Raw genomic sequence first — 25,999 nt, 5'->3', positions numbered from 1 at the left:
TAGAAAAATGAAACATTTTGAGAAATATTTTAAAAAGCAGAATAATATATTTTCCTGGATGAGAAAGGGAGAAATGTGTTGTTTTAAGCAGAAAGTAGTCCCCACCTTATCTTTGTTGTAGAAAAAACAGGACACGCAAGCCAGCTCTTCAGGGAAGGAATAGTTTATTTGCGCAGGTTCATAGCAAAGAATAATTGGCCTGAACATTGAATGAAATCCAGGGACTTCCTTATATACTTTATCACTTTCAGCTAAAGCCATCTGTTAGTTTTGGAAACACCCCTCAAGATTTGCCCCTGAGTTACAGGAAGTTACAGGAAGCATACATGGGTCCGCTAGCTCGTATTTTGAGGAACTGACAATATATGTCTACCAAACAGATTTACAGTCAAGCCAGCAGATAGATTAAAATGAATACTTTGCTTCAGCAGATTTCATGTGCAGACTTCCTTCTAACCCGTCTCAACCCATGTTTTAAAAGCAGACTTTGCAATTTCTATATATGAACAGTTAAGGCTTAATATCATGAAACCCTAGTTTGATTCAGGCTTGAGGCCTACCTTGGTTTAGCCTGCCACCTCATCTTAATAGCCCACAGAAGATGTCAGTACTTAAGAGATAAAGAGATAGATAGCTCTATACATAAGCAAATACAGTACCCTCGTCCAAGATCCAACAAAGGTAGGATTAGCCCTCAGCCACAATAGGAATTGCCCAACACCCTTTCAGAACACAAGCCTCTTCATTGCATCCTCTCAGCAGTTCAACTTCAACCAAACCAGGGACAACCTATAGAGCCAGCTATGACGTGGCCACATGGGAGCCTGACAACAGCCAATAGAATACATGTTCTTGCACAGGAACAGGAAGCTCATGTGCAAAGCTGAAGAGAAAGTACAGGGCGGGGCATAACCTTTTCCTAGGGGGTCACAGCAACACTTGTAATAACAACACAAATAATTCATACACCATTCGAAAGCCCATCAAAAACTGAGTTTATTGACACGATTTAATAGTCAGTATGACCACCATTAGCCCTTCGAACAGCATTCAAACGAGGTGGATAAGAACACAACAAATCTTCAAACAGTTCCGTTCGATTTTCCAGATTTTTCAACACAGTTTCCAAATTCATTCTCAAAGTTTCAACCGAATATCGATTTTGACCTTGCTCCTGAATCATCAGAGCTTCCACTTCATCCTTAATTATGGCCCCAATGTTCTCTGCCGGATTGAGATCTGGCGAATTTCCCGGCCAGACGTCATTGCCCCAAAATTCGACATTGTTTTCCTTTAACAATTGCTGAGTCGCATTTGCACACATGCAAGGAGCTTTGTCATGAAGAAAGACAGCCTCACCAACCACCAAGACATTGTCTGGATCACTGAGAAATGGAATGACATTCTCCAATAAAATTTTCTCACGGAAATAACTGCCATCCCAGGATTCCCCTTTATCCTTCAAAACGTCGCTCCAGCATCGCGAGCCTCTCGAAAGGCAATGCATTTTATTCTGTCAATGATCCTTTGTTCTTCCGAATCGAATTTTCCAGCCATTCTTAAAGCAAATTTAACATTTAATAGCTCATTCAATTCAGTTTTTTATGGGCTTTAAAATGAGGTGTCGCGGAAGTTGTAAACTGCTGTCGATCTTGCTGTGACCCCCTAGGAAAAGGTTATGCCCCGCCCTGTATAACACCCCCCCCCCCCAACTCCATGTGATCAGCTGCCTCAGAACCACAACCATGTGTCCTTTCCAATCAGCCTCCAGTCTCCATTTTGTCTCCAGTGCCTTTCTCCCAGCTTGGAACTGAACCACGTGGATATTTCTTCACATACATGCATACAAAAACACGCAAACAAAATAAAGCCATTATTTAAGGCTAAAACACTGCACAGAACTGATGCATCTTAAACATGTTATTGCATTTGTTTATTCCTTAGACGTGCCTGACTATTGGAAAGCAAATCCTCTACAGGGTAGTGAAGATATATTCTCTTTTGAGATGTCAACAATTTGTTTTTAGAACAGAAATCAAACTGTAAGAATGGGTATACCATGCAGACTTAAGGAAATACAAATAAATTTTAAAGAGTTATGGTGTATAGATCAGGTGAGATCAGTGGTGGGATTCAGCCGGTTCACACTACTTCGGGAGAACCGGTTGTTAACTTTCTGAGTAGCGTGCCGAACTGGTTATTGGAAGAAATCGTTAGGGCAGAGAACCGGTTGTTAAATTATTTGAATCCCACTACTGGTCCTCTTTGAAGAGGTGACGTGATCTGGATTATCATAACAAATTGATTCAAATACATGACTGAATTTGTCCTTAACTTTAATAAGTTTTCCAGTTAAATAAGAGCCGAGGTGGCGCAGTGGTTAGAGTGCAGTACTGCAGGCCACTTCAGCTGACTGCTATCGGCGGTTCAAATCTCACCGGCTCAAGGTTGACTCAGCCTTCCATCCTTCCGAGGTGGGTGAAATGAGGACCCAGACTGTGGGGGCTGATATGCTGACTCTGTAAACCGCTTAGAGAGGGCTGAAAGCCCTATGAAGCGGTATATAAGTCTAACTGCTCTTGCTAAATAATCATTTGGACAAAAGGCCTATGTAAATATTTTTCATCTCATTGGAGGTCTTTCTGTCTTATCTGGGAGCAAAATTCCCGCAAAAGAAGAAAAGAGCTTTTTTGATTTTTCATCAGCGGTCCAAATCACCTGTTCAACTAAACAGGCCTATACTAGTAGCTATATTGTTGCATATTGCAATTGACGAATGTTTTCATTTCCATAACTTCACAAGGTTCCAAATCTTCTGTACTCTTGGTTCATTGTTTGAATATGGAAGGCAGCGTTTGGATAGCAAACCTTCCGCACCAGAGCCTGGGTTTCATACTAGCAGATGCTGGATATGATGTGTGGATTGCCAATGTCAGAGGAAGTACTTGGTCCAGGAGGCACCAACATTTCTCAATTGATGACGAAGAGTATTGGAATTTCAGGTATGCTCAATTGCCATGTAAGTGATCGGAATTCATTTTGCAAGATGACATTTTAATGATATATATATATTTGCATTGCAAAGCATTTGCACTCTACGTTGATCTAGATTACTATCTATTTAATATGCTGATAGTTGATTTGAATGATGCTACAATTATATATTTGGCAAATCTCTGGCAAACTTTACAAAAACTTCCCAGATCTCCAAGCATTCCTGAATTTTCCTGATTGGATTGTCTTTCCACTCAAGGACCAAATTTGCATCTTTAATAAGTAAAATTTAAATTTGGGGAAATAGAGGAATAGAGTGATAAACCTGTATACTAGAGGTCATCAACCACCCCAGTCCGTGAACTAACATCGGTCTATAGCATGCCAGAAACTGGGCCATGTAAATTAGCGAACCCCCCCCCCCACATCCATAGGATGCAGGCAGCATGCAAAACCATGGACCCTGTGGTCCGCAGAAAAACCTCTCTCCATGGAACTGGTTCCTGGTGCCCAAAAGGTTGGGGACCACTAAAGTGTACTATAGAAACATAGGCTGAAAGGGACCTTGGAGGTCCTCTAGTCCAACCACCTACTCAAGTCAGCCTTATATCAACCCAGCCAAATTAAGCCCAAGCGATCATGTGCAAATACTGGGACTAATAATATTTAATGTTTGTTTGTTTGTTTGTTTGTTTATTTATTTATTTATTTAATAAATAGATTTATAGGCTGCCCAATCCCGGAGGACTCCGGGCGGCTTACAAAGTGAAAAGAAAAATAATTAATAAAAAATAAGGAAACAATTTAAGACATCACCCATACACCCAACCTGATTGGGGCTGGACCTCAGCAGTGAGGTCAACAGCCCCAGGCCTGCCGGAATAGCCAGGTTTTAATAGCTTTCCTGAAGGCCATGAGAGTGGGTAGGGTCCGGATCTCTGGGGGTAGCTGATTCCAAAGGGCCAGAGCAGCCACAGAGAAGGCCCTCCTCCGGGGAGCCGCCAGCCGACACTGTCTGGCTGACGGCATCTGAGGGATCTCTGTGGGATCTCACCGGCCGTTGGGAGGTATGTGGCAGTAGGCGGTCTCGCAGGTATCCTGGTCCTAAGCCATGTAGGGCTTTAAAGGTAATAACCAGCACCTTGAATTGCGTCCAGAGACCAATAGGAAGCCAGTGCAGCTCGCGGAGGATAGGTGTAACGTGGGTGTATAGTTATTTCTTAATTCACTAGAATTGTACTTTACCTTTCCAATCTGAAAAATGTATTTATGCACTGCACTAGTTAAAAAAGCTGAGATAGATTAGGCAATTTTTCATTTCTGAACATTAATGACAGGCCTGTCCCAACTCGGGCATTTAGGGAAAAAAAGACCCTCAACTCCATGTGTAGCGAAAGACATACTTTTACTAAAGCCAAGTGGTTACAGTGCAAGCAAAGCCAGATCTGAATATTCCTGTGCAAACCCAGTGATTTTCCCTTCTCCTGGACTCTCCTCCCTTTGGTCATTTTGTTAATGTCCAATAGTATTCAAACTAGGCGTTTTGGTAGCAGTTCTAAAGTTGGGTGCCTCTTTGGTGAGCATTTGAATTCCGTTCTCTGGTACCTGTCAATCCCCCCTCCCTATATTGCAGGGGTGGGTTTCAGGTGGTTCGCGGCGGTCCCTGCGAACCGGTTGGTCGGCGAACCCGGAAGTAAGTAACTTCCGGGAACGCCGAAGGATCCACCCGCCCGCCCGCGTTTCTTACCCGGTTTTGATGAGTTCTGCGCTTCCACGCATGCGCAGAACGCATACAGCGCCTGCGCGATACTCCAGGAGCAGCTGGAGCATTGCACAGGCGCTAGTACGCATGCGTGCACTGCGCGTGTGCACGAGGACGCCGCCGGCCCCGTTCCAACCGAACCGGTTGGAACGGGGCGAGAAACCCACCCCTGCTATATTCCCCTGCTTCCCTGCCCCCCCTTTTATGGCAGGATGCCAGCAAAGTGAAGCAGGGCTGAAACCGTGTCGTGGCAGATGTGACAATTTCTTAATTTTACTTTACTGCAATCCAAGAAAACATACAATTATTTAACATGTCCACAATGAGCATCAAACAATAAACAATAACAGCTATAATGATATCAATAGAAAACAATAAATAATTCAACAAAAGAACACAGTCAAAATATAAGGGGAAAAAAGAATGCTACAATTAAATGTTTAAAAGATAACAATTAACTAACCACCATGTATGGAAAAATTCGCTGTGCATAGTTTCATTTTTAAGATAAGTTGATTTACATAACCTTTTTTCTTTAGCTAGCACTAAATCGTTTTTGCATTGGATTGAATAATGTTTCTTTGAACTGTGTACTTTTACATTGATTTGGTAATTCAGCAGTCTTCATGTGTGCTTAGTTTTTATTAAAACAGTTCCATTCATTGAAATCTTTCAATCAATTTAATGGAATCAACTCTTGAATCTAATTTGAACTTTGATTAAGTTACAATTCATACCAGATCGAATCAAGCATGCCTAAACCTTAATGCTGTAAGTTTTATTCCAGCTATAAATTTTATTCCAAACCAGAACCAAATAAGTCAAGGAAATTTCTGTTTTTTCTCTTTTCCTGGGCAAACATATACATATCTGAGGGATGCTAATTTTGGTTTTTGTTAGTTAAATACACTTACTAGTAATTTAGGAAAAGGACCAATGCATGGAATTGATAACTAAAAATTCTTTTCATTCTCAATTATATGTGTTTGGTTTCAGTTTTCACGAACTTGGTATATATGACCTTTCAGCCATAATAAACTTTATCCTTCAGAAAAATGGAGAGGAGGATATCTATTATGTCTGCCATTCACAAGGCTGCACTATGGGTATGTTGAGAATGAAGCTGTTGTACAAGGCAACATTTTGTGCATTCTTGGTGATGTCTAAAATCTTCAGAAATCAGATGAAATCATTGATATGTGAAGAAAGTCTACCTTAGGTATCAAAATTAATAGAATCACAGAATGGAAGGATCAAAAGAACCGAGATGGAGCAGTGGTTAGGGTGCAGTACTGCAGGCCATTTCAGCTGACTGTTATCTGCAGTTTAGCGGTTCTAATCTCACCGGCTCAAGGTTGACTCAGCCTTCCATCCTTCCGAGGTGTGGGGGAAATGAGGACCCAGACTGTGGGGTCGATATGCTGACTCTGTAAACCGCTTAGAGAGGGCTGAAAGCCCTATGAAGCGGTATATAAGTCTAACTGCTATTGCTATTGCTAAAAATATTTCTGAGATCATTTAGTCCATCTGACTTCCTAGTCCTCGCTGGATGTGGTTTATTGATGTAATTACCTTCTATCTGTTTGTAGAATCAAAACATTAATTGACAAATCTCACCAACTGTCGTGCAACGTAGAATAGGTGACTCGTGGATATGCAATTACAAACCAAGAATAAAGAAAATGTTTACCCGTGCATCCCTATCTCCCTTTTTCCTATCTCCCTTGATTTTCCATTTGTTTATCTGTTTATTTATTTCCCACTTTTATTACCTTTCAAATGACTCAAGGCAGCAATCATACCCAATACCCCTTTCTCTTCCTATTTTCTCCACAAAAACAACCCTGTGAGGTGAGTTGGGCTGTTAGAAAGTCACTGGACTAAAGACATTCAGCTGGCTTTAATGGCAAGTTGAACTCTTGCTTTCTAACCAGTTGCTTTAACCACTAGACCAGTGGTCCTCAACTTTTCCGGCTTGGCGGCTGGCAGGGAGAGAGGGGTGTGTGTGGTTCTGTGTGAGTGGCAAGCACATGCTGTTGTGGCCCGCTGGCTGCCAGCAGAGCTAGCAGAAGAGTCAGACGAGGACAGAGGTGGCTTCCTACCAGTTCGCACCTATTCGGTAGAAGCGGTTCGTCAAATCTACCGAACCGGTTAGAAGAGGTTCCACCAGTGGACCCGGAAAGCAGGCCACACCTACAGAAAAGGTTCCAAACTTTTTTGAAACCCACCACTGGTCCTTGGATAGGATTATTCTACACTATCATGCTCATATTTATAAAACTCAGTGCCTCTGTGAAAGGTAAGGATGACTACTGCATTTGTGGTGCAATCAGAACATTGCGTGTGTTGAAGTTGTTTTAACGCAAACCAAAGATGCCTTTTAAAAAACAAGTTGACATCCTATTCTTATGCATGCCAGTGCTGTGTGTGAGGTCATTTAAGGTGATTCTGACAAGTGTCGTCGGCATCTTCATATCCGGTCACATGGGTGACAAGCCACTCCCATCTGGTCACATGGGTGGCAAGTCACTCCCATCCGGTCACATTGGCGGCAAGCCACTCCCACAAAGGAGGCCACACCCACAGAGTAGGTTCGGACAATTTTTGAAACCCACCACTGGACGAGGAGGATGGAGCGGTAAAGCGAGAGCCTGGGCCAGCTTCGTAGCCTTTGGAAGGCTCTGATGAGGAAACAGAATGAGAGGCAGATGCAGAGCCAGGGCCATCTGTCCTCCCCCAGGGGGAGAGGTAGCTGTCTTCGGGGCCTGAGTGAGGGGGAGGAACAAATGGGGCCCATCCCAGATGCGCATATGCGTAGAGAGGAGAGGAGAGCAATGGAAGGCAATAAGCCAGCTCTCAGGGAAAAGAAGATGTAGACACTAGCCAGCGCCTCCCTGGTTGGGAAATAAATAATAGGGATTTGGGAGTAGCCTGTTATTGCAAGCAACAGTTCATTTCCCACTGTACATCAATCAGGTCAAATTCCTTTGCCAGAATTAGGTGTACCAGGACTAATTGCCCTCTATTTGAGGTGCCAACTGAATCTTCCTACTAGGAAATAACAGGGAATGAATTTCCTCAGCCGGTGTGAACTGGGACTGTGTCTGCTTGGCTTAATTATTGAAAGGGCTTTTTACCTTGAGTTCTCATGTAAACAGAGACTGATCTTGTCTGGTTTTAGAAGGTGGAAACACTTTCCTTTGTGATAAATTACTTTGGGTTTTGTTTATCCAATGTGAACTGTTCCTCCTTTTTTTATTTTTTTAAATAGTTTGTTTCACTTGTGAGTAAGAAGTTTCTCATTGCTTGTGAAGCAAGAGAACACATGTGTGGACTGCAACTTGTGGGTTGGAGACCCCTGCAATACACAAAACAAGGCCTCATATAAGAACACTTCTAAGATAAATGTTTCACAAATGAGAATGCTTTGCAAGCAAATTGGAACCCACAGAGATCCTTTCGAGACTTTTGCTGATCTTGTGGAAACCGAGCACAATCTCTCTCATGTTCCTTCGTACAATGATAGCACAATTGAATTTGGACTCCATTCTTCTTCAACCATTGCAATCGGGGCTCATAATTGAATGCTTATTCAGCAAATAGAGCTATGAAGCAAAGGATGGGCATTAAGACAGAAGCCTTTCCATTTCCCACATCAAAGCATCTTTTGATTTACATGTTACCAATCGATAACCATTTCAAAATAAACTCATTCGCATGCAGAGTTGTTGCTCAGGAGAAAACCACTTCTATGGAAATGGCTTTCTATTTATTACATCCATTCTGATATGTATTTTTAAAATAAATACTTACTGACAAGATCTAGCTAGGCAGTGGTGGGTTTCAAAAATTGTTCGAACCGACTCTGTGGGTGTGGCCTCCTTTGTGGGAGTGGCTTGTCACCCATGTGACCGGATGGGAGTGGCTTGCCGCCCATGTGACCGGATATGAAGATGCCGACGACACTTGTCAGAACCACCTTAAATTACCTCACACACAGCACTGGCAAGCATAAGAATAGGATGTAAACTTGTTTTTTTGAAAGGCATCTTTGGTTTGCGTTAAAACAACTTCAACACACGCAATGTTCCGATTGCACCACAAACGCAGTAGTCATCCTTACCTTTCACAGAGGCACTGAGTTTTATAAATAGGAGCATGATAGTGTAGAATAATCATATCCAAGGACCAGTGGTGGGTTTCAAAAAATTTTTGGAACCTCTTCTGTAGGTGTGGCCTGCTTTCCGGGTCCACTGGTGGAACCTCTTCTAACCGGTTCAGTAGATTTGACGAACCGGTTCTACCGAATAGGTGCGAACTGGTAGGAACCCACCTCTGTCGCTAGGTGCAGAACTCAATTGACCGATTCTGAATCTGAAATTTCCCAGGAAAAAGCAAAAACCTAAGCTTGATCTGGAAGGTGAAAACTACTTTCTGGAACAAATCAAGGACAGACCCCTCTTGCGTTGTTGCTAAATAAACCATATCCAGTGAGCCAAGCTTAATTCAAAATGTAATCAGCATTCCTACAATTATTGCAATAAAAGTCAAATTAAAGGACACTAATGTCTTTATCTTTATCTCCAGGCTTTGTAGCTTTTTCAATAATACCTCACCTGGCTGCTAAGGTCAAGATGTTTTTTGCCTTGGCTCCTTCATATACCCTTCAGTATACGAAAAGTGTGATATTGCAACTCACACGTTTGCCAGAGTCATTGTTGAAGGTAAGCCTGCAATCCTTTTATTTTCCTGGGGAAGGTTGTTAGTATTCTGGGAGAATAGAGCACTAGGGGTGGGGTCGAAAAAAGCAAGATGGCAGCTGCAAGTACTCTAGGTCAAGTAATACACCCATAATAAAGAAAACTTTAAGGTAGGTAGATTCCTCAAAGAACCTGGAGTAAACCAACTCTGAGTATTCCTGCATTTTTCACCTATTGAAAAGTAAAAGTTTCCCCACCCCTTCCCCAAACAATCAGTCCCATGGTCCAATCATTGTATCTTCCAGTTGCATGGTAACTTCACTTTTCCTCTCTCCGACCGCCGGTGGCAATGTCCTTGGTTCCCAGGAGAAAGTATTTTGTTTTGGCTACAACCCCATCTATCTCTATATCCCCCTCCCTATCCCTCAGCTCCAGTGTGGCAACACTGAAGCTCAGAAAATGGCTCAGGATTGACACTGTATGTAATTGGAGCCCTACCCTTTTGTATACTCATAGATGGCATAAGCACATAGAGAGGGGAAGGGTTCAATTTATGGATATAGTCTCCATTCTGACTGCTTATACTTTACTTTATTGTCATTTTACGTATAGACAAAGTATCAGGGGTGGGTTTCAACCGGTTCGCGGCGGTCCCCGCGAACCGGTTAGTCGGCGAACCCGGAAGTAAGTAACTTCCGGGAACGGCGAAGGGCCTGCCCGCCCGCCCGCGCTCCTTACCCGGTTTTGACGAGTTCTGTGCTTCCACGCATGCGCAGGACGCATACAGCGCCTGCGTGATCCTCCAGGAGCAGCTGGAGCATCGCACAGACGCTAGTACGCATGCGTGCACTGCGCGCGTGCACGAGGACGCCGCCGGCCCCGTTCCAACCGAACCGGTTGAAACGGGGTGAGAAACCCACCCCTGCACAGTATACACATACAATGAAATTCACATAACACCCAGAGACCAGGCCCAACACACACAACAATCCCCAAACACTCCCCCACCCACCCCCCCAAAAAATTCCTCACCCCTAAACCACCCAAGCATCCACACAACAGACCAAGTAGGGCTAACTCACTAATGGTGGCTCTTTGGTTCATTGTTGAGTGCAATTATAGCTCTGGGATAAAAGCTATTCAGAACACTTGTGGTCCGAGTTTTAATTCGTTCTGTATCTTCTGCCAGAAGGCAAAAGTCTAAAAAGAGCTGAGGTGGCGCAGTGGTTAGAGTGCAGTACTGCAGGCCACTTCAGCTGACTGTTATCTGCAGTTCGGCGGTTCAAATCTCACCGGCTCAAGGTTGACTCAGCCTTCCATCCTTCCGAGGTGGGTGAAATGAGGACCCAGACTGTGGGGGCGATATGCTGACTCTGTAAACCGCTTAGAGAGGGCTGAAAGCCCTATGAAGCGGTATATAAGTCTAACTGCTATTGCTATTGCTAAAAAGATTGTAAGCAGGATGGGAAGAATTATGACCACAATCGAACCACAAATTTTTGTTACTAAGTGAAATGTTTAAGTGGCTTTTGGCCCATTTTATGACCTTTTGTGCCACAGTTGTTAAGCAGATCACTGCAGTTGTTAAGTTAGGAACACAGTTGTTGAGTGAATCTGGCTTCCCCATTGACATTACTTGTAATATGGTCACAAAAGGTGATCACATGACTAAGGCACACTGCAACCATCATAAATATGGAGCCGAGGTGGTGCAGTGGTTAAATGCAGCACTGCAGGCTACTTCAGCTGACTGCAGTTCTGCAGTTCGGCTGTTCAAATCTCACCGGCTCAGGGTTGACTCAGCCTTCCATCCTTTCGAGGTGGGTAAAATGAGGACCCGGATTGTTGTTGGGGGCAATATGCTGACTCTGTAAACCACTTAGAGAGAGCTGAAAGCCCTATGAAGCGGTATATATGTCTAACTGCTACTGCTATAATATGTGTCAGTTGCCAAGCATCCAAATTTTGGTTATGTGACTATGAGGATATTGCAATGGTCGTAAACATGAAAAATGATCATGCTACTTTTTTCAGCATTGTTGCAACTTTGAAAGATCACTTACCGAACTGTTTATAAGCTGTACTCATCATAACAATCATTTTGGGAACATCCTGTTTATCCAGGAATTATTTTCTATGGGCACTCATAACATGCTGACTGTGAGAGATTGCGTATAGATAGGAAAGTAATGGAAGATTAGACATTTGCAGTGAAGACTTAAGAGCCAAGGTGGCGCAGTGGTTAGGGTACAGTACTGCAGGCCACTTTAGCTGACTGTGATCTGCAGTTCAGCTGTTCCAATCTCACCGGCTCAAGGTTGACTCAGCCTTCCATCCTTCCGAGGTGGGTGAAAGGAGGACCCGGACTGTGGGGGCAAGTTGCTGACTCAATTTGCTAAAAAAAATTGTAAACCGCTTAGAGAGGGCTGAAAGCCCTATGAAGCGGTATATAAGTCAAATAAATAAATAAATAAATAAATAAATAAATAAATAAATAAATAAATAAATAAATAAATAAATAAATAAATAAATAAGACTGGTGGTAGCTTAATTTATCAACAGCAACTTGGGCCCCAATGGCAAGAAGCATTTAAAATCCTTCAAACAAATTTCACTGTAATGAATTCCTTATGAATGAGAATTGGAAATCCTTCTTGTGGTTTCCAAGATTCTGTATTTACGCAGAGATTGCCGTAATCGTACTTAATAAAGTCTTATATGTCTTTATCTTTTGATCTTGCCCAACTGACACCATCAAAATATGTATGCTGTCCAAATGCTTAAAAAAAACAGAATAGAAAAGCACAAATAACATGGGTGGGTTCCTTACTTACATGTTCATAAAACTGTACTGAAATAGAGGCTGTTGCGCATAGGGTGGAGTTTATTTTTATCGTTATTTATATATCAAATTTTGGAAACTGCCCAATGTATTCAGACAGCGCTTTCAAAATAATGCTATAGTGTGAAATAATCAGCAGAAACAAATTCAGAAAATGAATATACTCTGTGTCCCTGAATTAGGCCAACACAGGAAATACAGGGAAAGAGGGGAAGGAAGAGGAAAGGAGAATGAAGAGGGAAAGAAGAAAAGAATGAATGAATGAATGAATGAATGAATGAATGAAGGAAGGAAGGAAGGAAGGAAGGAAGGAAGAAGATTATAATGAGAGTGAGTGAAGGTCTAAGGAAAGTCCTGTCATAGCACTTAGCCACCATAGATGCCCCTCCACAAATGAGGTTGAGCTGGCCCTGCCCCCCCCCAGCTCAAACACAACCCCATGCGGCCCTCAATGAAACTGAGTTTGACACCCCTGTTATAGTGTGAAACAATCAGCAGAAACAAATTGAGAAAATGAATGTACACAGCGCTCCTGAATTAACACAACACACTGATCTTAGAAATGCGTGTAATTAACATTGAAAATGTGAACTGTCTTTGTGATGGATGTTTAGCTTATATTTGGCAGAAAGGAATTCTGCTTGCTGAGCCCCACGCTGAGAGCACGGCTGGCCCGAATGTGCAGTTACCAACCATTCAGCATGATCTGCAAACAAGGCCTTTTTCTGGTTAGTGGTTTCCACGAGAGAAGTCTGAATACGGTAAGTACAAAAGGAATATAGTATTAAACATCCAACAATTCCTATGTTCGTTTTTCCCTACCTGGCGGCCCCAGTGAGGAATGCAACTTCTGGAATCCATCAGAGTTGCCTAACACATCTGGAGGGTGTTAAATGGGGGAAGTTCAGCATTAGTTCATAGAAGCGATAGAAGTCTTGTCGTGAGGTTGGCAGATGTTGTTATTGTTCAGGTGTTCTGGCCTGTCAGATGCCCCCCCCCCTCCAGCAGCCGAATCAGATGAGGAGGTGGGGGGGGGAGTCAGGGCCAACATCAAGGCAACCGGAGAGCTCCAAGGGGAAGAGCCGAAGTGGCGCAGTGGTTAGAGTGCAGCACTGCAGGCCACTTCGGCTGACTGCAGTTCTGCAGTTCGGCTGTTCAAATCTCACCAGCTCAGGGTTGACTCAGCCTTCCATCCTTCCGAGGTGGGTGACATGAGGACCCGGATTGTTGTTGGGGGCGATATGCTGACTCTGTAAACTGCTTAGAGAGGGCTGAAGCGGTATATAAGTCTAACTGCTATTGCTAAGAGGAAATGGAACTGTCAGAGATGGAGACAGAGGCAGAGCTTGGGCCATGTATCAGCCCTCAGATGGAGAGTCCACAGCCCCCAGCAGAGGTGGGTTCCTACCAGTTCGCACAAGTTCGGTAGAACCGGTTCGTCAAATCCACCGAACCGGTTAGAAGAGGTTCCACCAGTGGACCCGGAAAGCCACACCTACAGAAGAGGTTCCAAAAATTTTTGAAACCCACCACTGACAGACACAGACATACACACAAACACACAAACAGACAGACAGACAGACTCACACACAGAGAGAAAGAGAAGCGAAGGAAGGAAGAAAGAAATAAAGAAAAAAGAAAGAAAAAGTGAGAGAGATGAAAGAAAAAAAAGGAAAAAGGGACAGAGAGACACAAGGAAGGAAAGAGAGAGAGAGAGAGAGAGAAAGAAAACACATGGCTGGCAAGCCACTCCCACCAGGTCACATGGCCGGCAAGCCACTCCCACAAAGGAGGTCACACCCACAGAGTAGGTTCCAAAATTTTTTGAAACCCACCACTGGCCCCCCAGGTCTGGAGATGGGTGATGAGAAAGAGGAGGAAAAGCTGGATCCAGTGCCTGAGGCACAGATGCACAGAAAGCAGAGGAGAGGAGAGCAATGGAAATCGATGGACCGATCCTTGGGATGGAAGAGCAACCACTGCTAGCGAAATTCTGGGGATAAAAGGCAGGGGGCGGAGATGAATAGGTGTGGCAGACAACTGACTGCTGCGAACTGACTGGTTAGCCTCCTGTGTATGCAGAGAGAGAGACAGAGTGTTTGCTGGGACTGCTGGGGCTCTTAATAAAGGGAACATTTATTTAACTACAAAGGATTTATGGGTTTGGGGAGCCGGATCAGAACAATAGGAAAACCCTTTGCATGCCTAGATTGGTGAGAAAATTTGACCTTGCAATTCCCATACACGTCATGGGACCTAAAACGGATCTCCTCTAGCCAATTGATGCGCCGTGAGGAGGAGGCACAAGGGAAGGCATGCGACATCATGCATAACATGAGGTCATTGCTCAAAGGATTGTACAATCAGTGCATAATTCGCATTGTTTGCATGATGACTTCATGACACACGTGACGCAGTGGTCACTTATTGGATTCCTTGCCGTTTGTGGTTGATCCTTTGAGAGCCGACTTGAATTTTCAGCTAAAGCACAAGCAGTTGAGTCACTGTGTAACAGGCACATAGCTGGATAATGTCAGGCCTTTATGATCTATGCATGTCAGTGTTTGCTTCTGGCCTGTCCAATGGGGTGCTTTAAGAGCCGAGGTGGCGCAGTGGTTAGGGTGCAGTACTGCAGGCCACTTCAGCTGACTGTTATCTGCAGTTCGGCGGTTCAAATCTCACCGGCTCAAGGTTGACTCAGCCTTCCATCCTTCTGAGGTGGGTGAAATGAGGACCCGGATTGTTGGGGGCAATTTGCTGACTCTGTAAACCGCTTAGAGAGGGCTGAAAGTCCTATGAAGCGGTATATAAGTCTAACTGCTATTGCTATTCCTATTGCTATTTTGCTGACTTCTCATGTGGCCATACTGCTACAGAAGTCAACGGCAACATTGAAGTTGCTGTCTATAATTGTCTCAATGCAGGATTTGATTCATTTTATTTTATTTTATTTTATTACATTTATATGCTGCCTTTTTCCCCGGAGTGGACTCAGGGCGGCTCACAATTCAAATCAGGGAAGGGGGGTACAGACAGAAAATAAAAAAGACGGACATAACAATACATAATTTAAAAGCATACAACAGTCATACCATTCGAGGAGGGGGGCAACAGCTCTTTAGCCCCAGGCCTGTCGGAACAGCCAGGTTTTAAGGGCTTTGCGGAAGGCCTGGAGGGTGGTGAGGGTTCGAATCTCCACGGGGAGCTCGTTCCAGAGGGTCGGAGCAGCCACAGAGAAGGCTCTCCTCTGGGTAGTCGCCAGTCGGCATTGGCCGGCGGATGGAATTCGGAGGAGGCCTAATCTGTGGGATCTAATCGGTCTATTGGAGGTAATTGGCAGCAGGCGGTCTCTCAAGTACCCAGGTCCAATACCATGAAGGGCTTTATAAGTGACGACTAGCGCCTTGAAGCGTATCCGAAGACCAATAGGCAGCCAGTGCAGCTCGCGGAGGATAGGTGTTACATGGGTGAACCGAGGTGCACCCACGATCGCTCGCGCGGCTGCATTCTGGACAAGCTGAAGTCTCCGAATGCTCTTCAAGAGCTGCCCCATGTAGAGCACGTTGCAGTAGTCCAGTCTAGAGGTCACAAGGGCACGAGTGACTGTTTCTCTGGGGAATGAAATGATTTCTCAAAAATTCACCATTCTCTTACAGAGTCGGGTTGATGTCTACATATCACGATTCCCAGATTATACCTCTGTGAAAAATATCGTCCATTGGAGTCAGGTACAGTAACTGCAAGTGAAAGAAAAGTATTTCAACAGGTCTCCCTTCGATGATAGTGTGGTAGTGTTTTGCTTGATTGGAAGACGCCAGCTTGATCCACAACTAGAATTTGGTGGACCAGGACTTCCAACCAACTAGCATATTAGGATTATGAAGATGTTCTGGAGTGGCATGACCTCTAATGCAGCATTTCCACAAAGCCATCAAGTCCTGGCTGCTCCGGCAGGCCGGGGGGCTTGTGAAATATCCAGCCCCACGGTAACGGTGAATGTTGTGTATTTTAAAGTGTTGTTTTGTTTATTTATCCCCTTCCCTTGTTTATTGTAAGCCGCCCGGAGTCCTTCGGGAGTGGGCGGCATACAAGACCAATAAACTCAACTCAACTCAACTCAACTTCTCAATCTTGACAGTTTAAGCTGGGTGGACTTCAACTCCCGAAATTCTCCCAGCCAGCATTGGGAGATTGGGAGAATTCTGAGAATTGAAGTCCACGCAACTTAAAACTGCCAAGGTTGAGAAACATTGCTCTAGTGAAAATTTTTGTAAGATCCCAGAATTTTGAGGATCACCATTTGCCAGTTTGGTGTGAGCTGGCGGCCTAGAAACCAGTACATTATGAGTTGTAGTCCCGCCTTATAGGCATTTACACTTTCCCACATGCAAACAGAAACAGATTAAAATAAAAATATTAGATTGTTGTCAGGGATTATTTCCGCAATTTTGCCACAACCACCTACTGAATCCCAAAATATAATATACTTCCAAAGTGATCGATCCCTATTATATCATTATTAATGCTCCCTACAGTCCTTGGTCACCTAAAACTCTTACTTAAAAAAAGCCCCTACAGATAAAAAGCAGGAAGCAGTTTTCCAGGGCGGGGATAAAAAAGGAATTTAAACACAATTGTCCAGTTGAGGCTCGACAGCATCTTGGGGCTGGCATTCCTGGTTTCCACAACCTGTCATTCATTGCAATTTAAATCTAATAAAACATTCTCCCAATGTAAAAAGACCTAATCTTAATTCTGACCCGAAAAGGAAGTGCTTTGATTACAGCGTAAGGAAGAGTTCTAAAGATTGGGAGGCAATGAAAATTTGTCTTGGGGAACCTGAGGGTATGTGGTGAGATAGATCAAAGATTGCTACATAGATAATATACAGCAAATCTATTGTTGAAGAACGTGTAAGCATCTTCATTTCATCAATTGTCCTTGGTGTGAGAGTTATGGCTGCATTATTGTTTTGGAAGCACAAGTTTGTGTTTTGTTGAAAGGTCTGTATACATATCCTTCTCCGGGTGCCTTCAGCGGGACAATGCTGGCTGGCGACGCCTAAGAGCAGGGCCTTCTCTGTTGCCGCTCCAGCTCTATGGAATGAGCTGCCCCCAGAGATCCGGGCCCTGCCCACTCTCATGGCCTTTCACAAAGCCATTAAAACCTGGCTTTTCCAACAGGCCTGGGGCTGTTGACCCCTTAATCGAGGTCCAGCCCCTTCTGACTGAGTGATTGTTGTGTTCCTTTTTAATCTTTGTTTGTATCTTATTTTTTTAATAATTCTTTTTAATCTTTTTCATTTTTGTAAGCCGCCCAGAGTCCTCCGGGATTGGGAGGCGTAGAAATTCAATAAATGAAATGTTTGCTTTTGTTTTCCAGACATCTCACTCAGGTCAATTTGCATATTATGATTATGGCTCAAAGAACAAAGATATATACAACCAGGTAGGAATTTATAGATTGTGGATACAATTTTGGAATAGAATTGTTGGAAAGTCCTTTTCAGCATATAGATATTGGTCCATTTAAAGATTTATAGTCCTTTCACATTCTCTGATGGCTTGTAGAACAAACTGGGAAATGGACAACAGGAAAATAATGGAAGAAAAAGTCACCCCATAAAGATGTTTCTGACCCAATAGTAAACTACAACGTATAGATCATGAATAGGCAATGCCTTTACTCTAAAACTGGCAATGGTTACTGAACAGTGAAATGAAGATCTCACATGTCCAGAATCCCAAATGAAGAAGGTGTCTTCTACACTTTGATTCCCAGGGAGTGATCAGAAAGTATAAAGACATTAGATAGCTGTTCTGACCCCCTCCTCCGTCCAGTAACGAATGCCGAGACAAGCTTAACTGGAATGTACTTTAATTAGCAAAACACCAAAACCTCGGTGGCTGAAAGCGAAGCAGAACAAACAGATAAGGATCTTGGCAGCAACTCAGACAAACTCAGGCAGCAATAAACACAGATAAGGCTCGGCAGCAATCCAGCCTGCCAAGCTCCCAGTACTGTCCTCCGACATTCAATCCTGCGTTGACTTCTGCAAAGAGGGCCGTGTGCACAAGTAGCTTTTTATAGTCTGGAGAGGAGCCTAATGACCACCAGCTGAGTACAATCACCTCCTGTAATTGCGTAATTGTTCCAGACGCCTAGTAGCTCTTTGATGGCGTGCATCCAGGAATAACTCACTGCTGGCTTCTGGTTCACTCTCCCTTGTCTCCTCCCCACCGGTCCAAGCCCCAGGCGCCATCTGGTGGCCAACCAGTCTCTCTGCGCCCTGCTTGGAGTCGGAACCCTGTCCAGGGTCCTCCACATCCTCTAGAGCCGACTCATAGGGCCCCTCGCTGTCGGAGTCTGGTGGCAGCTCCAACGGCTCCTGCTGGGCCACAACAGATAGCTATTCAGAACGAAAGTTGGAGGGGGGCGAAAGAGGGTGTATGGTGGGTCAAGGTGGTATATTGGGTTTGTATTCTGGGGGGTATTGTTGACAAGAGGGAGGGCTGTGTTTATTGTTCAATGTTATATGCCCTGGTTATGCACAGTATACATGTGACTGTACGAAATGAAATGGAAATAAAACATATTTACACACGAAAAAAAAAACAGATAGCTATTCAGAACTAGTTATAATTTCTCATCTATGATATATGGTAGATGTTCAGCTTCATTCAACAATGACTAAAAGCAACTGCCACCCTATCAAGTATTTAGCTCCAGGAGATAAGCTCCTTCATGAAGTTTCCGCTGAAGGATTTGCCTTGTAACCTGTCCACATGCCATTGAGAATGAGAAATTGATGTTGTTCTGGAAACTCTTAAGACAGAAAAATGCTTTTATTTTAGCACAACCAACATGGATAATGATTAGAGCACCTTTTATTTTCCAAATTAACATGGAATTTCCATTGATTGCTACCATGTATAGATGAAAATCTCACTGTGATCACGCGTAACTTTATAATAGTTTTTTCTTCTGATGAGAAATAGCTAATTTGACATCAAGACCTCCTGATACCATATTTGACCTGAGACCTTTGAGTATTATCTGTCATACTCCCTCTATAAGTTGCCACACTGAAATCTATCAATAGGTTGGAAGGGGAAAAGTATTAAATATATAAGGAATAATCATATTAGTTAATTAATGTAAGAATAATTTTAATTTCAATTACGTTCGATCAATTATAGCTTTTGTTTTGGCTTTATCATCAATTTTAGCTTTTGAGTGGTGCGGTGGCCTTAGAGATTGAGCTCTCGCCTCACAATCTGTAGGCTGTGAGTTCAATCCTAGGTAAAGACAGATATTTCTCTCTCTGGGCACACTGAGAATATATCTACTGAAAATAATTCTGCTTTGGCAACAGGAAGGACAACTGGCCATTAAACAGCTGCATTCAGTTGTCCAGCACCATTCCACAAGGGATTATGGTGTTCATTAAAAGAGGGTGATAAATTTTAGCTTTTGTTTTGGATCTGTTCACTTAGGCTGATCCAAAGAAAGTAAAGAAAATTAAAGCGAAGTGAAACAAAATGAAAATTGTGCACGGCTGTACTATGGAAAAAGGACAAGGGCTGAGATCATAATGTATTTGTAATTGAATATACCATATCATTGCTATAAAAGTTAACTGTAGCAGAAGAGTACTTAACCAAACGTCACTGATCTTAGATTGCTAACCAGGATTAATGTGGGTTGTTCTTAGATGGTAAGTGGCAAGGAAATCCGCAAATATATTTACATACTGCATCCAAGAAACCACCAAAAGTTGAGGTTGAGTTAAGGGAATAGATAAATAATAAGCAGATGTCTATTGGATTGAATTTTTAATCAATTAATTTTCTTTCTCACCTTGTTTTTTTTTAAAACCAAGTCTCCAGATTAATTTACCATATCAATTACCATGAATTAGTGTGTATGTGAAGATATTGTCTCGTTGATTACTATGTTTTAGTTTAGTTTAGTTTAGTTTTGGTTTATTTGTATGCCGCCCTTCTCCAGGAGGGACTCAGGGCAGCGAACAACTCAAAGGGGAAAGGGAACATAAACAACAGTACACATAATTAAAATACACGAAAATCGCACAGCCATACCAGTCGAGAGGGGAGGGGAACTCATCAACCCCAGGCCTGCCGGCACAGCCAGGTTTTGACGGCTTTTCGGAAGGCCTGGAGAGAGGTGAGGGTCCGAATCTCCGCGGGGAGTTCATTCCAAAGGGCCGGAGCTGCTACAGAGAAGGCCCTCCCCCGGGTAGTAGCCAGATGGCATTGGCTGGTGGACGGAACCCGGAGGAGGCCAACCCTGTGTGATCTGACGGGTCTTTGGGAGGTAATTGGCAGCAGGCGGTCTCTCATGTTATTTATCAATGTTATTTATTTCCCCCCAGACAATTCCTCCGTGCAACATAGAAGCATTAAAAACTAATTTAATTACCATGAATTTAAATACATGTGAATGATTACTTCATTATTCAATTTTTTTACACAGACAACTCCTCCTCTGTACGACATTGAAGCAATCACCATCCCAATAGCCATGTGGAGTGGGGGTAAGGACTGGGCTTCCCAGCCCCCTGAAATTGCACAACTGCGACATCGAATTACTAATCTCATTCACGAGAAGAAGTTTCCCGAGTGGAACCACTGGGATTTCATTTGGGGTCTTGATGCTGCTTCCTGCTTGTATAAAGAAATACTTGCTTTGATGGCAACGTTGTAGGAGGGGGGAGATGAACAGGGTAGAATATGGTAGCCAAAAATCAGGAGTCTAGCAACATTTTTTTAATGACTAGAAATTTTCTTATAGGCATCAGCTTTGGTGAACTGTAACCGACTTCATCGGGTGCACAAAGTTGCTAAATTTTGTAGGATTTAAATTAGGAAAGGGAAAAAGGATTTAAATTAGGAAAGAGCCAAGGTGGCGCAGTGGTTAAATGCAGCACTGCAGGCTACTTCAGCTGACTGCAGTTCTGCAGTTCGGCTGTTCAAATCTCACCGGCTCAGGGTTGACTCAGCCTTCCATCCTTCCGAGGTGGGTGAAATGAGGACCCGGATTGTTGTTGGGGGCGATATGCTGACTCTGTAAACTGCTTAGAGAGGGCTGAAAGCCCTATGAAGCGGTATATAAGTCTAACTGCTATTGCTATTAAAAAAAAACAAAACAGGGGGCAATGATTTATGCAGCTATAAGGTTCCGTGTGAGACAAATGACAAACATATTATCAGTTTAGACTTTAAAACCCATTGTGGTTTTCTTTTTAAATATTTTTTATTTCCATTTTCATAATATACAATCACATGTATACTATACATAGCCTGTATCATATAGAATTAAATAATAATTACATCAGTTCCTCTTGTCAACAATGCCCAGAAAAATAAAAACCCATTATAGCTCTTCTGCTCTCCATACACCTCTTTCTTCTACCTCTCTCCTACCTCCTTTCTTCCCTCCATCATCCTTTCCTACTCTACTTCCCCTTCCTTTCTCCTTCTCCTCTCTCTACATTCCACTCCTCCTTATCCTCATCCTCCTCATCTTCCCCCCTTACTCTCTCTCCTATCCCTCTCTTCCCATCTTTCTTCTCCCTTCTGTTTCCCACTCCTCCTCTCATTGGTGTATTTCCGCTTCCATATCAATATACTTAACGTATCCTAGTTTTAAAGAAATAATAATAATAATAATAATAATAATAATAATAATAATAATAATAATAATAAACCAGCAGTGGTAATTCCAGTGGTAATTGGCACACTGGGTGCTATTCCAAAAGCACTGGAATTACATTTAAAACAGTTAAAAATTGACAAAATCACCATCAGTCAAATGCAAAAAACCGCACTGCTTGGATCTGCACGCATATTACGAAAATACGTTACGACGTCCTAGGCCCCTGGGTGGGGCCCGACTAGTAACCAATGGCAAATCCGGCGAAACAACTGGCCGCTGTGATACAATTGTACAATAATAATAATAATAATAATAATAGTAATGAGAATATAAGAGAAGACAGTATACATGTGGAGTCAAATTACATTAAAATCTAACATGTCTCGTCAAACCTGATATATATCCCTGCCCCCAACCCTCCCCCCAACCCCCCCAAGCCTTCCCTCCCCCGACTTCCCAGAACCCATACACGAGATAGATTTTTAACAAAAGCAGTCTAAAATATATTGGAAAGAAAGAATAAAAAATTGATAACATCTTTACATTGAGCTTAGCTCCTCCTTGAAAACCCATTGTGTTTGTTGATAACTTCAGAGACAGCCTGAAACCATGTTCCTGTCGTATAAGGTTTCTTAGCGTGAATTCCATTTTAAACACAAATATCAGACTAAGGATTATGCAGCATAACTATTAATAAAAACCGCTTAATACAGCACGAGTTCAAAGTTAAGTTCATTTTTTCACTTGTCAAAACATTTTCCATAGGCATTCCTGGGGATTTGGGGACATCTATAGGGGAAGTTCTATAGGTGAATTTTCAGGCACCACCACAGCAGTTCTGTCACTTCCTTTTTATTCCCTCAAGTGGTGATTGCAATATTTATTATTAAGGTTGGTTGCACAGGCAAACAGATTTTAGACTGGGTATGGCATTTTTATTCATATATTTTTATCAACCTGTCAAGATCTTTCCAAGGATCTAGGATAGAGGTTGATAATTGTTGGCGTTAAAAGTATTTGTCACAGGATGTAAACCACTTCCAAAGTCTTGTCAAGAAAATGGCCAGGACAAGCCAAGGTGGCGCAGTGGTTAAATGCAGCACTGCAGGCTACTGCTAGATCAGCAGGTCAGCGGTTCAAATCTCACCGGCTCAGGGTTGACTCAGCCTTCCATCCTTCCGAGGTGGGTAAAATGAGGACCCAGATTGTTGTTGGGGGCAATATGCTGACTCTCTGTAAACCGCTTAGAGAGGCCTGAAAGGCCTATGAAGCGGTATATAAGTCTACTGCTATTGCTATTGCTAAGTATGAAAGTTAACCTGAAGCTACAGAAGGAGGAGGAAGAGGAGGAAGAGAAAGAGGATGAGGAGAGAAGGAGGAGGAGGAGGAGAAGAGAAAGAGAAGAGGAGGAAGAAGAAGAAGAAGAAGGAGGAGGGGGCGGAGGCAGCAAAAGCAATAAAGAGTGTGACATCCTTATCCTGAAATAATCTTTTGGGGTATAAATTCCAGAACTTGAAAGGAATTGAAAAATGTCAGACACACGCAAAACCTAAGAACAATCACATTAGATTATGTGGCTTAATCTGAAGAGGGCATATCAGCCCAGGTAATACAGATGTTTTTGATGTTGGAGGCAGCACTGAGAGTCAATTGGAGGGTTTGGGTAAGTCTATCCTTTCCCCGATGGCCAGTGACCTGGGCCGGCTTGGGGAGGATGCTATGAGATGGGGGTTATGGAGAGGTGGAAGCCTGTTGAAGCAGAGAGCTGTAGTAATGTGCCATGGGGCCTCCTGTCCTTATCCATCTACCCAGGGTGCTTGATTGAGTGAATGTAAGGAGCCGAGGTGGCGCAGTGGTTAGGGTGCAGTACTGCAGGCCACTTCAGCTGACTGCTATCTGCAGTTCAGCGGTTCTAATCTCACCGGCTCAAGGTTGACTCAGCCTTCCATCCTTCCGAGGTGGGTGAAATGAGGACCCAGACTGTGGGGGCAATTTGCTGACTCAATTTGCTAAAAATCTGTAAACTGCTTAGAGAGGGCTGAAAGCTCTATGAAGCGGTATATAAGTCTAAGAAATAAATAAATAAGTACATAAATAAATAAATAAATAAATAAATGTAACAATGGTTGGAGAGGGGATGGCAGAGCCCTTTATCTTAAAGAAAGTCAGGGTAGTAGGGGGAGGATCCCTTCAGGAGATCTAGGGTACGACATTACATATAGGTGGTAATGGACATGGGCAAGCTCAGCTCTTCTTGAAACTGGTCACCTATAGATACTTTTCTTGGATTTTTGTTGAACCCAAATTTTGTTGAACTTTTCAACAGTGATGAAGGGAGAGGACCTTATCAGGCTGGGCTGAAAGATCTCCTCTTTTCGGAGACATCTAAGATATGTCACTGTATATCTCATACTACCATTCAGTGCCGGATTTTCCTATAGGCTAACTAGGCTTCAGCCTAGGGCCTCAAGATCAAGAGGGGCCTACATTCAAATTGTTAGCAAAATTAAAATAACACTATTCTAAAAACAGTGAACACTAAAACACTGAACCGAAAATAAGGAGAAATTCTACGCATAGGACTAATAAACAAACATAAAAATGTATTGGTTAAGATTGTTCCAGCGCCGCGGCAGTTGGGGAGCCCGCCCACGTTCCCGGCACCGGCGGTCGGGCGAGAGGCGCGGCCTCTCCCTGTAGCCGCCCCGTCGACGCGGAGCCCACCAGCGGCCAGGCAGGTGAGGGTGAGGGGGCCGAGCCGGGCAGCTGAGCGCAGCAGGGGAGGCGGCTGGCCTCGCTGCCTTTGCCGCAGAGCAGAGCCGCCCTCCGTCGGGAGGCCAGCTCTATATATTGATATATATTGATATATATCACAGTAATGATGTATTTTATTGTCTCTCATGTAATTTACAAACTTAAAAATGGGAGGTGAAAGGGCCTCATAAGTGGAATAGCCTAGGGCCTCTTTTCATATAAATCCGGCCCTGCTCACAAGCCTAGGGGCTCAGCTAAGCAGTGCCATGTCTTTTTAAAAATCTACTAGGGCTTCCTGGAAAAGGTATCACTTGATTTTTCTCGTACTCCTTCCTCCCACTACTGTAGAAATTCTGCTGACTATTAGTGAAATAGGCTAATGACTTGCTCCACCCTTACAACCAAGGGTGAAAATCAAGCACCATAAATAGAATCTCTTACAGCAGGGAATCTAAAACACCTGGTAGTTGTTGCCAGGAAAATCTGGTAAGGAATTAATCAATTTTACTGCCTTCCTTTCTCAATGCAAATTACACAATTCTTGTAAACACTTCATGGTGTCAACATCCAGCTTTAGTCTCCAAACAAAAGTCCAGGATCATGTTTTACTGAAAAGCTCACTGTTCACTGAATACACGGCATGGTAATGGCGAGGGAAAACTAACTCTGAACTTCTCAAGCAACAGTTCACAGTATTATTAAACAATGAAGTTCTCACTCCAACCCCCAGGCATCCATGTAGGCCCTGAAACAAGTTCTGTTTGCTATGGGAACCATCTGCTGCCTTCTTCACACCTATTGATATGTCCTTGAAAAGTTTCCAGACTCTCACAAGTATCAGTGCACCTGTAGAACAGAGGTGGAATTCTGCTGGTTCGCCCCGGTTCAAACAAACTGCTATAGTGGCGGTAGTGGGAGGTTCTAGAGAGCCGAGGTGGCGCAGTGGTTAGGGTGCAGTACTGCCGGCCACTTCAGCTGACTGTTATCTGCAGTTCAGCGGTTCAAATCTCACCGGCTCAAGGTTGACTCAGCCTTCCATCCTTCTGAGGTGGGTGAAATGAGGACCCAGACTGTGGGGGCGATATGCTGACTCAATTTGCTAAAAATCTGTAAACCGCTTAGAGAGGGCTGAAATCCCTATGAAGCGGTATATAAGTCTAATAAATAAACAAATAAATAAATTCTGCCCACCCACCCAGACATCATCACAGACGCTCTGCGCATGTGCAAAAGGGCTGTGCGTGAGCGAAGCAAGCACACACACGCGCG

General features: G+C 43.4%; 1 protein-coding gene across 1 annotated transcript in view; it reads left to right on the top strand.

Moving 5' to 3' along the window:
• LOC106544713 (lipase member M-like) overlaps nucleotides 1-21,025 on the top strand; it is a 30,042-nt gene extending 9,017 nt beyond the window's left edge. Inside the window, exons 4-10 of the mRNA XM_087702396.1 lie at nucleotides 2,804-3,002; nucleotides 5,753-5,862; nucleotides 9,344-9,480; nucleotides 12,913-13,059; nucleotides 15,955-16,026; nucleotides 17,681-17,746; nucleotides 20,795-21,025. Coding sequence (XP_087558522.1) covers nucleotides 2,804-3,002; nucleotides 5,753-5,862; nucleotides 9,344-9,480; nucleotides 12,913-13,059; nucleotides 15,955-16,026; nucleotides 17,681-17,746; nucleotides 20,795-21,025 — 962 coding nt within the window. The remainder of the gene's footprint in view (nucleotides 1-2,803; nucleotides 3,003-5,752; nucleotides 5,863-9,343; nucleotides 9,481-12,912; nucleotides 13,060-15,954; nucleotides 16,027-17,680; nucleotides 17,747-20,794) is intronic.
• The last annotated feature ends 4,974 nt before the right edge of the window (nucleotides 21,026-25,999 follow it).

This window comes from Thamnophis sirtalis, unplaced genomic scaffold (genome assembly GCF_051295495.1).
Source record: "Thamnophis sirtalis isolate CommonGarterSnake01/CBP01778 unplaced genomic scaffold, rThaSir2_p1.2 scaffold_15, whole genome shotgun sequence".
Lineage (NCBI taxonomy): Eukaryota > Metazoa > Chordata > Lepidosauria > Squamata > Natricidae > Thamnophis > Thamnophis sirtalis.
The sequence above is the reverse complement of the archived record's forward strand: the minus strand, read 5'-3'. Positions and strand labels throughout refer to the sequence as shown.